The 16,479-nt window shown below is 36.2% G+C and overlaps 1 protein-coding gene across 1 annotated transcript in view; it reads left to right on the top strand.

Moving 5' to 3' along the window:
• Window positions 1-16,479, top strand: part of TFAP2D (transcription factor AP-2 delta) — a 61,891-nt gene that overhangs the window by 29,264 nt on the left and 16,148 nt on the right. The window contains exons 6-7 of the mRNA XM_003802977.1: window positions 3,158-3,299; window positions 10,662-10,775. Of these exons, the coding sequence (XP_003803025.1) occupies window positions 3,158-3,299; window positions 10,662-10,775 (256 nt within the window). The remainder of the gene's footprint in view (window positions 1-3,157; window positions 3,300-10,661; window positions 10,776-16,479) is intronic.

The following is a 16,479-nucleotide window of genomic DNA, read 5'->3' as shown; positions in this document are numbered from 1 at the left end:
TGTGAGCTGTAATGCCATGGCACTCTACCCAGGGGGACAGCTTGAGGCTCTGTCTCAAAAAAAAAATAAAATAAAAATAAAATGTTATTTAAATAACTATTTCTGTATAAATAATAGCAATGTACTGCTATATTAATATGCATATATATATCACTTGCTGTACAAAGATGACACTATGTATTATTATGGATGATACTATATTAGTTTCAAGACAAGATACCTTTGAACCCTAAGATCGACATGAATTTATCCACTGGTCAGGTAGTATAGCATTATTTGATGGGTTGAGCTGTAAGATATTTTAGCCTTAATTTTGAAATTTCCAGAAGAGTCACCATCCCATATAGCATTGCAATGTCCTCTAAAAAATAAAACAAAGCCTTTGTGTCATTTTTTCTGTTACATATGCATATATTTTCTTTCCTAATTGGTTAGGACAATAAACTACTGGTAATGAACACTTTACAAATATGACTTGTGCATTACAGCTTTATGCAAAGCTGTGGTCCTCTGTTTAGCTAACACTACTCAGGCTAATTTATATAGAGACCTTTTCTATTTAGCTATGTCATCTCTTTCTTTAAAATTGAGGGAAAAGGAATGATGTTTTCCACTGTACAAATGTAAAAGGATCAATATAAACCTGGCATTGATCATTTGAAATGTGGGTGGGAAGGGACATGATTGGCCAGTTCACAAAACATTACATGCATAAATGCATAATATGTTTACTTCATTGCAATAGATTTATATCAAATTAGACTCTTACCAGGGCCTAGAACAGGCAAACTCATATTGTGGGAATGAAAGAAATAGTTACAGTATGAATGAATGTATGAAAAAAGTAATGAAAAGATTACTGTCAGTGGATAACATAAATGAAAATTGAACATACTCACTTAAATGAAAGAGTCTAATTGTGATGTTTAACTAATATTTGGATGTTATTCCAAACATTAATGTTATAATATTATATATATTATATTGATTATATATTTATAATAATTATATAATATATATTGTTATATTAATAAACTGATGTGGACATTAACTAGTATCTGTTTATTAGTCACAGTGGACCTTTCCAGTGTCTAAATGTGCTTATCTCTCTAATAAATAAGGGCAAAAGTCACACCTATATAGCCATTAGGTATAGGTGATACAAATAAACAATCCTTAAAGAATTTCTAGTCTTGTTTCTTTTTCTTAGTATATATGAGGGAAAACTCTAGAAATAAAGCTGTTATAGGGAAAATCTGTAAACAATTATTGAGCCCCAGGTACTGATAGGCATGCTGAAAATTTGAGGGAGCTTTGTACTGAGGTTTCAAATTTACTTTGAAATGCATATAAATATGAATTGATGGTAGATAGAGTGATAAAGCCAGATTGGTGTACCATGAAGGATGGGCATACGGTTGTCCACTGGAAGAGCTTTCGACTTTGCTATATGTTTGAAATTTCTCATAATATATTTGAACAAAATTTGGGGGGATTGATGTACATTTTTTCAGAGTATTTTTAACTTTATAAAGGCAAGAATAATTTATGGGGGAAATTACTCTCAGGATCATATTTTTTTTCAGTTCTGTATCATCCTAAAATATCTTCCTGCTTTCTATTTTTGTTACTGTTCTTTGCCATTTTTTGTAAATGTAAAGTTTATAATCTGAAAAACTAATACTTATTTTTCCTAGAAAAAGAAATGGTATCTTTACTAAGGATATTTTATTTGACCTTAACTAACCCATTTGGTATACATATAAATTTGTCCTGTTCTTTTATTAATTACTTTTATTTCTCCCTGGTATGAATTCATTGAATACTCTGTTATCTGTGAGTATAGAGCAGAATCACACCCATCACTTCTTAGTCTGTCATTTTGGCCAATCACCAAACAAGCTTTCCATGATTCGGTTATCAAGCCTAATTTTTCTTTTTTCATGGCAAAATTTGATTAACTCTGAGGCTGTGGGATCACCTTTTCATGATTACCACCTTCTCCTCCTTTGAACGAAACAAAACACTTCATCTTTAACCCTCATTTCATACTTGTAATATAATATCTTGTATTATATTTAATGTCACTGCAATATCAATAAACCTGTATAGATCACAGATAATTTTTATCTAGTCGCAATAAAAATTGTAAAATTCTACTAAGGTATTTAGTTTGTTGTTCTCCTTGTCATTGCTCTTCTTGTTGCTATAATTGTCATTTTTCTTGAGACTGGGCAATTTTTGGTGTTCTTTTATATTCTCCATTACTCTCACCTTTCACTGTGCCTTGAACAAAATAGGTGGTTAGTATATATATGCAGTGAAACTTGATTTTTAAAAAGATTGAATGGCCAGATAAGGTATGGTTGAATTGGGCTTTTAAAATACCATCATTTCCCAGATTGATTTCTATTCCTAAATTTTACTGTGTTGATAAGCCATTTTTGCTCCATTTCTTGAAAATGTAGTTGGGTTTAATATTTTGTGAAAAAACAAAAGTTATTTATAGTTTATTGTACTTGAGCATTGTATGATGCTACAATGCACTTAGGAAGTGTTGTAAAGATTGCTTGAATGTACTGAAGGCTTCCATAAGGCCTGATAATGCCAGAGCTATAATCATGTAATACTGCCGTTAGCCACATAATTTTATGATATTGATGTAGCTAATTTTGCTTTCCAAAGTTCTCCAACTTCTTTGAAAGTTATTCAGACCCTTTGTCATATTCTTTCATGGGTCTGATGGAAAAGACATCTTCTGAATAGTTTAGATACACAGAATGGTCTGTAGGTTGAACAACAAGAACATGACCTTTCCATTGAGATTTTTTCCCTTGGGAATTAAATGTACTACTTAGAAGTCAATCTGGTAACCAGAGTGATGAGAGGAGTCAAAACTTCTGGATTGTCTTTCTGGTATTCCCCCCAAATTTCCATTATTCCTACCTGGTAAGTCACGTCTCGTTCCTCAGTTTCTCCTTATCCTTTCTCATTGCACCTCCCTGAAAAAGTCCTTTTTCTTAGATTGTATAAAATAAATAAGAAAAGTGATACATCTGGCCACAGTGAGGAGTGAGGCTTGAAGAAAATATAAGCTACTACTATATTATTGCGGTTGGATACTGGTAAGAAACTGACTTGTGTTGTCTGCCAACAGGAGAGGCGTTGCACTTGGCGCGGGATTTTGGCTATACTTGTGAAACAGAGTTTCCAGCCAAAGCAGTAGGAGAACATCTTGCCAGACAACATATGGAACAGAAAGAACAGACAGCAAGAAAAAAGATGATCCTAGCAACCAAGTAAGCAGAATGGGAAGACTCTGTGTGCTTTCATCTTCAGTTTTTAACTTTTTCTTTGAATGAGGGAAATACTCTCGAAAGCAGCAGCTCTCTAAAACAGGGGGACCCTTACCCTGCAGCAGCTAACTGTACTAAACAAGGACTCTTCACCTTCCTGCACCCATGACAAGGTTTACAAACTGCCTTTGACTTGTGATAGGGCTATCACGGAAACTATGGAATTGCTTAGGAAACCTCTCCAGCATATGCAGAAATTTCTAGGAGAAAAACAGGTTTAGGAAATGTATATTCTAGGCAAATATGCCTTTGATTACCATGCAATTTTATCTAAGGCATTCATTACGCCTTAATCGATGAGGTTAAATATCTCAAAACACTAAGAGTGTTTGGATGATATGGCAAAGGAGGTTGGCACAAAGGCCAGGCACAGTGGCTTAAGGCCTGGCGCAGTGGCTTACGCCTGTAAATTCAGCACTCTGGGAGGCCAAGGCAGGTGGATTGTTTGAACTCAGGAGTTTGAGACCAGCCTGAGCCAGAGTAAGACCCTGTCTGTAAAACTTAGCCAGGTGTTATGGCAGGCGCCTGTAGTCCCAGGTACTTGGGAGGGTGAGGCAAGAGTTTGAGGCTGCCGTGAGCTATAATGTCATAGCACTCTACCGAGGGTGACTAAACGACACTCTGTCAAAAAAAAAAAAAATGAGGGCATACATGTGTAAGGGGTTATAGGAAGACCTCAGGTACCAGGGGTCTCCATCCACGTCAACATCCTCTCCTATGTATAATAAAGCAGTTATTCCCTGTATGCTTCATACTTCCCATTGTAATATTATTTTTTTTAAAAGGTGTAAGATATTTGAAAGCTTCTGGAAATTATAAAAAGCCCAATTAAAATGCAAACTAAAATAGTCAGGAAAATAATATAGGCAAATATATCAACATAATAGAAAAGAAGGAAATTTGCATGAGCTCACTTCTAAATATCCTCAAACATGAAAGTTCTTCAATCAATTATGGGAATAATATCATTTATTGTGTGAAAACCTGTCCGAATCATAAGTACTATGGCAAGTCATATTTGAAAGTTTTAGAAAAAAATCTTTCAGGTGGTATGTGTTGAAGTAAGTTATTGCTACATACAGGTCATTAATAATCTCTAATAATTTTCTAACTCTAGATTTTAGAATGATAATTCCAGGTACTTAAATTATCATCTATAAGTTAGAAAAAAATTAGCTTGTTATCTGGGGAAAACATTTGGAGAAAATTTAAGGTAGATAGCATGAGAAATATTGCCTCTTAGACACTGAGGAGAAAATAATTAACTAATGACTTTACAACTTGCTGGCTAAAATTTATGTTGGCTCAAAATGCACACATCCAAACCCAAATAGTCACTGTTCTACCAGCTTCTAATGTAACATAGTTCTTTTTACAAACTTAAGGAGTTAAATGGGACATCTACCGTTTGACAGGCTGCCCGAGACACTTGATCCCTTAATTGGGGGTGGTGCACTGCTTGTGGCTATCAACTCTTTGGTTTTAAGATTATATTCGCACATTGCTCTTTTTTTTTTTTTTTTTTTTTTTTTTGAGACAGACCCTCAAGCTGTCCCCCTGGGCAGAGTGCCGTGGCATTACAGCTCACAGCAACCTCCAACTCCTGGGCTCAAGCGAGTCTCCTGCCTCCGCCTCCCAAGTAGCTGGGACCACAGGCACCCGCCACAACGCCCGGCTATTTTTTGGTTGCAGCCATCATTGTTGTTTGGCGGGTCCAGGCTGGGGATTCGAACCCGCCACCTTAGGTGTACGTGGCTGGCGCCTTAGCCGGTTGAGCTATAGGCGCCGAGCCACATTGCTCTTTTAAAAATAGATGAGTGTCTTGTTTTGTCTCAAAGAGAAAAAAGAAAAAAAAAATTGATGGTAAAAAGAAAAGAGAAAAGGTCAAACAAGATTGCAGGGAAAGGACTAGTAGAATGAGAGAATGGAGACCAAGAGATGGGGAATGAAAATGAGGGCAGGTTTAAAACTTAGACTTGAAATTTGAAGAAAAACGGTGTGCTGTGAAAGCTCTTAAAAACTTGCTATTGGAAAGACTTAATCTGGACCTTTTGTATGGTTTAGCTTTTGGAGGTCTTTGCTTTTCCTTTATTTGTACTCTTCTCCTCTTTTAAATAGTTTCTTGACCCAAAGGGGCTTTTATCAGTCATGTTTCAGTTTCTCCCGAAGGAACTGGAAGTACATGTAGTTAGTTTGAATCCTTGATATCATTTGAGGAGGAAGATAAAGACTTGTTACAGATCAAGAGAATTATGCAATACTAGTGTGAGGTTGTACCCTTCGGGGGTTCCCAAAGAGCATCATTCTAGCTGACAAGATCATGCAGATTTCCCAACATGCACATCCATGGGATCACGTTTAAAAGATGGTGTTATCCCAAAATACACATTACTCAAGGGAAAACAACTTCGTATTTTCTACCTCATTGGTTTCATCATGTGTATTCTAAGGTTTTTACTACTAACCTAAAGAAATGTCTTGTTCTCCTCTCCCCTGGAATTATGGTTCTATAATGAACCACTATTACTCCCATCGAGGTTATACATATAGGTTCCCATTTTTCTGGAGGTTCCTGTCACTGTTGACATGTTTGGGAATCTCTGAGTGTGTTCAAATTGATACTGAGATTTTGTTTTCACAAAAGGAAATGCTAGAAGAATTTGAGGGAGGTTAGAGAAATACTTGCATATTTGTCATAGTTATGCTGAAAGATCTATTTTTGAGTAATATATATTTAACCAGGTAGGAATATTTTTGAACTTCGATTTCATAAAACATTGTGAGAATGTGTAATTTTCTTTAATCTGGCTGCCCATACCTGACATTTGCAGTAAGCACTGAGTGCATTAGTCCCAATTAACTTGTTTTCGAAAAGAGTAAATAGGGTATAAACATCTGGAAATTAAAATAGTTTTTATAATTTTTCCTTTTTATTATTTACATGCATCCCATTATCTTATTATACAGTGTGAAACAGAAATTAAAGAAGCAGAGACTATGCAGTCACAGAAGACATATATAAGACAAGCAGTAATCACTGCTACTAGATAAATTAAGGGATATATATAGGAATGTCATGCTTATTCTCCATCATATGAAAAAAACCCAAAGTGTGTTCTAAGCAGTTTCTAATTCTTTACCAACAGTAAAACACTGGATATTTTCATCAATTAAAATGCTAAAAGTTGGCATTAAGTAGCTTATAAATATCTATTTATAACATTCTAGTTAGCTCACCCATGTTCATAAGACTTTGACTACTTTATAAAAAAATATATGCAAAATCTAAAATTCATCAGATGGGAGATTCAATGGCTGATCAACATTGTCAGATTGGCCTGCATATTTTTTTCTTACGTTCATGAATAACAGATTTGGTTGTATTTAATATATTGCCAAGTACACAGTTGTGTGAAGGGCCTATTAATTAAGTGCCAGTAGTTTCCTAATTCCTCTTTATTGCTTAGCGTTTTACCAATTAACCAAATATTTTGGTGTAATTGAGACAATTATTAAGGTAGAAGGATAGAAAGAGATACAATTTTTTGAATTCTAAAAATGGACCAGAGAAAACATTTGTTTATTTGATCAGTAGAAAATACATATAAACCTCTTCACTGAACTTGGAACTTCAAATACTTAACACTTGATCTGCATTAGGTAAAGCAAAATCATTACCAACTTTTAATGTTATCATAATGACAATGTTAATCATGGAAAAGTGAACTTTAGATTCAGACATGAGCTAAAACTTACGTCCTTAAGGACAATGACGTGAGAGATAAAGTTAGAATGTCTGATTCATCGATGATCATCTTGTGTTACATAATTCATAATGTGACATTTTGGTTTGATATACAAAAGTATTTTCAGCTTCATAAATAAAAATTTAAATAAGAATGTGACTAGGCATAAAAATAATAATTCTGTAGCTGTCATAAGGAGATGATGATGATAATTGCCTAAGGGGACTTTATGGGATTGTCATCTGTTTCCAAGGCTAGAAGCCTAAAGTGAATGTGTTAAGCAGCAGAATTAAATGTAAGAAGTGGATAATTCTCGGCTCGGCGCCTGTGGCTCAAGTGGCTAAGGCGCCGGCCACGTACACCTAAGGTGGCAGGTTCGAATCCCCAGCCTGGACCCGCCAAACAACAATGATGGCTGCAACCAAAAAATGGCCAGGCGTTGTGGCAGGCGCCTGTGGTCCCAGCTACTTGGGAGGCTGAGGCAGGAGACTCGCTTGAGCCCAGGAGTTGGAGGTTGCTGTGAGCGCGATGCCATGGCACTCTACCCAGGGGGATAACTTGAGGCTCTGTCTCAAAAAAAAAAAAAAAAAAAGAAGTGGATAATTCTAATACTACTTCTGATAGAGCACCATGTGGAGGGTAGATGGATCATTTAGCATGAGTTAAATTTTCCACCCTTTGCCTTTTTCTGATTTCTTCATAAATTTTATTATAACTTGATGTATTGTTTATACAGGAATAAAGTTGTTCTTCGACTTATAAATTATTCAATGTTCCAAACAATTTCAATATCATATCACAATAATGAAAGCAATGCTTTAATCTTTATTTCAATTTTTTTTAATTTATTTTAATGCGATATAAACATTAAAATACTAGTCTAAAAGCAACTCCAGTCTTTTCTCAAATACTTAGTTTAAGTGTTTGAATTGATGAAAATACTGTACAGAGAATACACCTGTAAGTGAGCTAAGTCCTCTTAGAACTGAAAAAGTGCAGAGTTCGATACAAATATTCTCCATAAAAGTAGATACACACTTGCTAAAAGCATGCATTTAGATGGCATATCTCAGAGATACAACCAAAACATCAGAAAAGGGACACAGAGGATCCTGTTTTATTTAATTAGAAAAGGACTTTGTTTTTCCTACTGCTGACTCCACTTTCACCTGTGTTCTATGAAAATGAATAAGATGATTCTATGAATGAAACAATATTTGAACTTTGGCTATAAACTAGAGCTTCATTGTCCATAAAAAGAAATAAGTGATTTTTGGCACAATTTTAGACACCTAATAATAAGTCTCCACTGATTATAATTCAGTGAGAAATTATTTGTACTTCACGATATTCTGTCACTTTTTAGTAGTCATTTGTTAATCACACAAATGTTTTGGAGCAGAATAATGGCTGGACCCATATTCACGTGGGAGGTACTTTGACCCTTCGCCATGTCTTTGGCTACGTCCTAGTCATAGTCCAGGCTACAGTATTACAGTTTGTAATTGTTCATTATAAAAACAGACAAAAAAATTGAATCCCTGTTAAATGATCCCCGTAATATAGAGTGGCCTCACTTTAGATTCTGGATGCTTTTAAGCAATTTCTTGGTAATACTTCACTTTTAGCTATGGAATTAATTTAGTAGTTTTTTGTTTTTTAAAAAAGCCTATTTTCCCTAATCCAATATTCTGCTTCTTTGGAATTATATCATTTGGACTGTGTGTCTCAACACACGTGGCAATGCTTTATTTAAACTGAAACCAATGATCAGAAATAATAATCATATAAAGCAAAATTTTAAAAAAGGTAGCAGAAATATGACTTTGAGGATACTTTTGGCAAAAATCAGCTTACTTGGAAGCCCAGTATGCTGTTGCACCTGACATCCTGGTACCAGGGAGGCTGAAGCAGGATGATGGCTTGAGCCCAGGAATTTGAAACTGCAGTGAGCTATAATCATGCCTCAAAGAAAAAAGAAAGAAAGAAGGGGGGGGGGGGGAGAAAGGAGAGAAAAGAGAGAAAGAAGAGAGACAAAGAAAGAAATAGTAAAAGAGAGAAAGAAAGAAATCAGTTTACATGGAACATAATGTAACCATTTTGTAAAGCTAGTGAAAATTATGGGTGATTACTTCAAGTATTAAAATACAAAATTAGTCCACAAGAGTCTGAAATATAATGCAGTATTGGGCAAAAGGATTTTCTAAAGTCTGCTTGAATCATGGCTCTGATGTAAGTGTAAAACTTTATCTAAACTTTTTTAATATGTGAATTACGATCAGGCCACTGTATTCTAGCCTGGGTGACAGAGCGAAACCTTATCTCTAAAAACAAACAAACGAAAAATATCGTTTTCAGATATGATGTTCCAAAAGTCATATTAACAAACAATTACAAATTGTTATTTTTATGTGGATTGTCTGTTACCCTGAGATTAGTCTATGAATAATCACCTTAAAAGTAATCATTGCTTTTCTCAGTGTCCATTGATGATCATTTGCCTGAAATGTGAACTGTTTTATGATTATTCTACAGTCCTTGAGAACAAAGTCACCAGTGTGATCCACACCATATGCTGTAGATGAAATTTTGGAGGTTGCTTCAAAATTTTATCTGGTCCTCTTTTAAAGAAGGGAACAAACCTTTGGTAAAATATCATAGCTATGAAATTGAAACCCCATTTCAAGAATTTGGTATATGTACTGCTGAATAAGGACCGAGGAAGAAGTTTGAGTAGATGTACAAACGAAGTAATGGTCTGAACACCTTTAATAACATGCCTAATCTGCTGAATTGTTTTAGAATCTTTTTATCTTAAGGCAGCCATGAACAATCTATTTTGAGCCACTTCAGGGAGAAAACTTCATATTTTTAAAACTTGCGTAAAGTAGCTCAGCACCCATAGCTCAGTAGTTAGGGCAACAGCCACATACACCGAAGCTGGCAGGTTCAAGCCCTGCCCAGGTCTGCTAAACAACAGTTACACTGCAACAACAAAATCAATAAATACATAAATAAAGAAATAGCTGGGCATTGTGGTGGGTGCCTGTAGTCCCAGCTATTTGGGAGGCTGAGGCAAGAGAATCTCTTAAGCCCAAGAGTTTGAGGTTGCTGTGAGCTGTGACAGCGCATCACTCTACCGAGGGCGACATAAAGAGACTGTCTTAAAAAAAAAAAAAAAAACTTGTGTAAAAGTTATGCAAGTGATTTTCTTATAAATTGGAATAAAACCTCAGTTTTGAGGTCATGCACACTAAGTTAAATGTGACATACATTAATTTGTACAGAAAGAACTCTTTATAAGGTGGGAGGAAATCCTGTGCCTTCCCCTTTGAGCACAAGAGTTGAATGAACAGTTCGCCATAAGAAACAGACTACGTTAGCCACCATTAGCATCTATATCTACTTTGTGTTTAAAAATCAACTGGTAATTCTGAAACACTATAGAATTGATAAAAATTATTTTGTGATTATAACTCTGTTGAACTAGAGTATTTTTGCAGCATTCCTTGTCATCAGAAATGTGGTTAAAATTTCAATTTTGAATCTTTTATTTTAGACAAATTTGTAAAGAATTCCAAGACCTCTTGAGCCAAGATAGATCACCACTGGGATCCTCCAGGCCCACTCCAATTCTAGACCTTGACATCCAGAGACACTTAACACATTTCAGGTAAGACTGGTTTTCCAATTTGCTCAGACACTTATTTTGAACTGTCAAACCATCTTAACTAATCCAGACCTTTTTGTATTCCTATCACAGTTCCATTTAGAGATATGACTTGTATATTCATATAGTGACTATTCTATTCTATGGAGGCTGCTATGTATTAAAAAATATATAACTTAGACTGAATAATTTATAAACAACAGAGATTTATTGCTCATATTTCTAGAGGCTCAGAAGTCCAAGATCAAGGTTCTAGCAGATTCGGTGTCTGATGAGGCCTCACCCTGGGTTTCAAAGATGGTGCCTTTTCAATTTGTCCTCATGAGATAAAATAAGATTCTCAGGGCTCTGCTTATCCCACCCATGCTGGATCTTTCCCCATGAGTTAACTACCTCCTACATATCCCACCTGTTAATACTACCACACTGTGGATCAAGTTTCAGTACATGAAGTTGAGGGGGACAGAAGCATTCAAACCATAACAGTGACTGAAATTTTTTAAATGCTTAGCTTGTAAGATCAAATTGAGAGAAGAACAATATGTGAATCACTTTAGATGGAAAATTTAATATCTTTATGCACTTAGCAAGAAATTCTGACTTTATGAAAGTAAACGGTATTAATTCAAATGATACTTAGCACTTTCGGAAGGCGATTCTGAAGTCTTTTAAACAGTTCTATATCTTGGTTACATAAATTGCTGAATGGACAGATGACTTGACAGATAGGAACAGGATTTCACTGATTTTCCAGATGTTAATACCGTAGAACCTCTACAGTCGACCTTCTCCCTACATTGACCACTTCCTTAAGTTGACCTAATTTTCATAGACCAGATGTGCACCACATGTATTATCAGTACACTTGGCCTAGTTCCTTAAGTTGACCACCTTCAAATGTTGACCAGTTTGCCCTCAAGTGGTCCCTTGGGTGGTCAAGTTACCAAGGGTCTACTATAGTGTTTACAAAAATAGAAACCATAAATGGTTCTTAAGTAGACCACACAAGAGCATGGAATGAATTATTGAAAGCATATATTTAAATTTCATTCTCTGAGATGTTTTGGAAATGAATAGAATGTGTTTTCTGGGTAATTTATGGCTTAGATACAAGGAGAGAAAGGACATCATCATTACTTAGGTGCCTTGTAGTTTATAAAATATTTTATCTTCATTTAATTATTATCATTTGGATAAAAAGGCCAGTAAATACTAATATACATTAAATTTAAAAATACTTTTAATACCTGTCAAAGATTATAAAGCTGTTTAAGAGGATATTCAGTTATATGCAATAACACAATAAGGAGGGTGTCTAAATAAGTTGGAATTTGGTGTGCAAGATTGGAGACTTATAAACAGAATATTTTATTTTGCAGTATGTCACAAGATTCGTTACGAGGTAGTAGACGTATATCTGGAGATTCAATTTAGAATTTATCTTTCAAAATTGCACCAGTATAGGATATATTTCTCAGAACCTTTCTCAGATCATTCAATTGAGTTCATAAGGGGGAGTGCAAGAAGGTCAGGAGGAAACATGGTGCCCAGAAATTAACAGAAAAAGGTTTTAAAGTCAATAGAATCATTTGTAAATCCAGGCTTTTATGAATGTGAGCTGAGGTGTTTGGGGTAACTATAAACTATTTCCAAACTTCTATTCCCCTAGCGTAAAATGAGATAAGAACCCCTCCATTGTATAGTCACAGTGTGTTAAAACAAAATAAAGAAATGAAATAAGCATTCAATAAATGAACTATCCTTTGTCTGTTTCACTGACATAAGTTTAAGAAGTATGAATGGCTCCACACTTACATCCTCAAGCTTCATCCATGTTGTAGCATGTGTGCAAATTTCTTTTTTTTTTTTTTCAGGCTGCAAAGTACTGCATGTCCCAAAGATTGCCTATAAGGTTGCCAAAAACAGGGGAACTGTGAAAATGTAGCTAACGTACCTCTAAATTATTCATTACAAACTTTTACAAAGAGGTGGCCAACATGTAGAGAATATTTTGTAAATAGGAGTACATCTGTCTATAATTTTCCATTTTCCTTCTGTATGGGGACTTTGCTGGGCAACCTTTAGGGTGCCCTACATTTTGTTGTACATAAATACATATATCCCATTTTGTCTATCCATTCATCCATTGGCAGACACTTGGTTTGCTTCCACTTTTTGACTATCGTGAATAGTTGCTATGACTGTGTAAATATTTCTTTGGGATCCTACTTTTAGTTCTTTTGGATATATTCCCAGAAGTGGGATTGCTGGATCATACTGAAATTTTAGTTTTCTTCTGTTGAGGACTTGCCATGTTGTCTTCTCCAGCATCTTTTACATCCTCACAGAGGGCACGAGGGTTCCCGTCTCTCCACATTCCCGCCAATATTTACTTACCATTTTAAAATAGTAGTCATTGCCTCTTTGCCTGCTTGGCCTGGCCATGGAGGCCCGTTTGTCGTCTCTGGCAAATGTATCCTGCTTTGTAAGCTTCCCTACTCTGTAAGCTTATCTTTCTCTTCCTCAGTAAACATTGTTTCATGTTTGCCAAATAAATAAATAAATAAAATAGTAGCTACCTTAAATGGTGATGTAATATTCCATTCTGGGTTTTTTTGGGGTTTTTTGTTTTTGTGTTTTTTTTTTTTTTTTTGTTGCAGCGCCTCAAGCTGTCCCCCTGGGTAGAGTGCCGTGGCATTACAGCTCACAGCAACCTCCAACTCCTGGGCTCAAGTGAGTCTTCTGCCTCCGCCTCCCAAGTAGCTGGGACCACAGGCGCCCGCCACAACGCCCGGCTATTTTTTGGTTGCAGCCGTCATTGTTGTTTGGCGGGTCCGGGCTGGGGATTCAAACCCGCGACCTTAGGTGTATGTGGCTGGTGCCTTAGCCGGTTGAGCTATAGGTGCCAAGCCTTTTGTGGTTTTTTTGAGACAGAGTCTTACACTGTCACCCTTCTCCATAGGGTGCTGTAGTGTCACAGCTCACAGCAACCTCAAACTCTTGGGCTTAAGCCATTCTCTTGCCTCAGCCTCCCAAGTAGCTGGGACTACAGGCACCCACAACAAGGCCCCACTATTTTTTTGTTGCAGTTGTCGTTGTTTGGCAGGCCCCAGGCCAGTTCAAACCCGCCAGCCTCGGTGTATGTGGCTGTGGACCTAACCACTGAACTATGGGCACCAAGCCTCCGTTGTGGTTTTAATTTGAATGTCCCTAGTGATTGGTGATTTTGAGGGTCTTCTCATATCCTTGCTGGACATTCCTATATCATCTTTGGAGAAATGTCCACTCAAGCTTTTTGCCCATTTTTTAAATAGAGTTATTTGTGTTGTTATTGTTGAGTTTCAGGAGTTCTTTATAAACAGTATTCTGGATATTAACTTCTTATAAGATATGATTTGCAGGGGTTTTCTCCTATTCTGTAAGTTCTCTTTCCATTCTATTGGCTGTGTTTTTAATTGATGTCGTCCAGTTTGTCTATTTTTGTGTTTGCCACGTGTGCTTTTGGTAGCATAACCAGGAAATCCTTGCCAAATCCAGGGTCTTAACGTTTTCCTCTACTTGTTCCTCCATTTGTTCTTCTGAGTTTTATAATTTTAGGTCTTATGTTAGGTCACTGATCCATTTTAAGATAATTTTTGTGTATGGTATAAGAGTCCAATTTCATTCTTTTGCATATTTTAAATCATGTATTTTCAAACAAAAGGTACATGGTGGACATTTCTAATTAAAACCCAAATGTAGGCTCCTGATTTAGATTGAGTTTAAATGTGTGTAATGTTTTTTACTGTGCATTTATTAAAAGAATCATCAATAGAGTAGCTTAACAATAGGATAGCAGAAGTCGGCTTGTTGCCCAGCCTTGAAATAGCCTCTGCAAGTGTACTCCTTAAACTTGACTTCACAGCAGAATCACTCTTGGAACTATAAAAATCTCACGGACTAGAGCACATATTTAAAGATGTGATTCAATAGTTCAGGTTAGGACTCATGCGTCTATGTCAGTTTCAAATGTATTAGCTCTCCCCCCGCCCCAAAAGAAAAACAATTTTAATTCATTTTTAAAGTGGCACTGAGAATTATGTAAAGTTCTGTCATGTATACTAACATATTAAAAAGAAGATTCTACATCTATGATTCTGCTAATGGTCTGAGTAAAAATGTGTTAGCATAGAGTGTGTCTCCTTCATAATTTACACTGACAGCAGCAAGCATAATTTTGAGGGAGCTGTAAGCTCAAGAGAAAGATGAACTAGAATGGAAGCATATCTCATCCGACTTTGAAAGCAGGCAATTGGCAGAGTCTGATTTTACACTGTTTTTGCTGAGTGCTGGCTGGGATAGAAGTGAAGATGGAGTGTGATCAGATAGACATAGGGGACACTCTAATTAGCAACATCAACTTGTGTTACTATTTTATTTACTCAAAATCTCCTTCCCAATGCATACCACTTGTAATTATACCTTATAGGGCAGCAGATTTGGTACCTTGGACACTGTGGCTTATTTTCAGCACATTGAATATGTCCAGATAAAGCACAGAAAACTACTTCCAGTTTTCAGTGGCGTATCAGTGTGTTCTGGGAAGACATGTGCATGGCTGTGACCCCTTGCATGATTCACAGCCTGGAAAGCTTCTTGTTTCCATCAGAATGACAGAAGGCAAGCTTATTTATTATTTATAATTTACTGAGTACCATCAACAGTGTGTATTGTTGTAGAGAACACAGCAGACATCACAACACCAACCAGAAGGGGGAAGAAATTTGATTGAAATCTGCAGAAGCCCTCATAGACTCATAATTCCCGAGATGGTGATGGCAATTAGACCAAGGGGGCACGGGGCTTCAGACAGAACAGGCTCAGCTCAGATAGAAACCTAGAGCCCTAATTTTCTGAAATGTTAAAATTTTCTTGCTTTGATAGTTTAGGAATTTTTAATAATTTGTCCCCTCTTTGTCTCTTATGTTGTCATAATCTCCTTGAATGTGAAATGAGCAAAGAATGTTTGATGAGTCAGACTGTCTTTATTGCTCCGTTTAGAAAGGCCTCCCTATCAAAAAGCTAGGAAGACTTTTTTTGCTCAGCATCTACCTTGGGAGGCTAAAATTGTATTGTCTCCGGTATTTCATTGTGCTAATGGCAGGTAATGAAACGATGACTAACAGATCATCTTTAGAATTTAAGAACTGCTGAAGTGGAAAATAGTTACATAGAAAGACTCCTAATATGTAAGAGTGCGTCTAGAATAAAGGAGTAAACATACTATAATTTACCTCAGGGAATTAGGAAAGTCTTTCGTCTTTCTATCCATAGTATCTAGCACATAGGATGAGTCTAATGAAGATATGTTAATAAATATGGATTATAATATTTCAGTTGGTCTTGAATGCATTCTCCACTGGTTCATTCCCAGGACCATGGACTAGATATGTAAAGCGAGCAATGTGCCTCAATTCTCTTAGGTTGAAAATTACACTGACATCACATCTTAGAAACAGATCCTCCTATCACTCCCATAGCCCTTGAAAAAGAAGAAATGTAAGGCTGTCCCTGGGTGTTTGGTGGTGATTAAATTTTCACTGTTGATTCTCAGGACTGGAAAGCCCATTCCTTCTGCACTGAGATCTTCTCTCCCACATCCCTGTCAGGTTGTCATGCATTCCAAACTTGAAAACTTTCTTTTTTTTTTTTTTTTTTTTTGAGACAG

This window comes from Otolemur garnettii, unplaced genomic scaffold (assembly GCF_000181295.1).
Source record: "Otolemur garnettii isolate 467f Iridium unplaced genomic scaffold, OtoGar3 scaffold00269, whole genome shotgun sequence".
NCBI classification, from domain to species: Eukaryota; Metazoa; Chordata; class Mammalia; order Primates; family Galagidae; genus Otolemur; species Otolemur garnettii.
The sequence above is the reverse complement of the archived record's forward strand: the minus strand, read 5'-3'. Positions and strand labels throughout refer to the sequence as shown.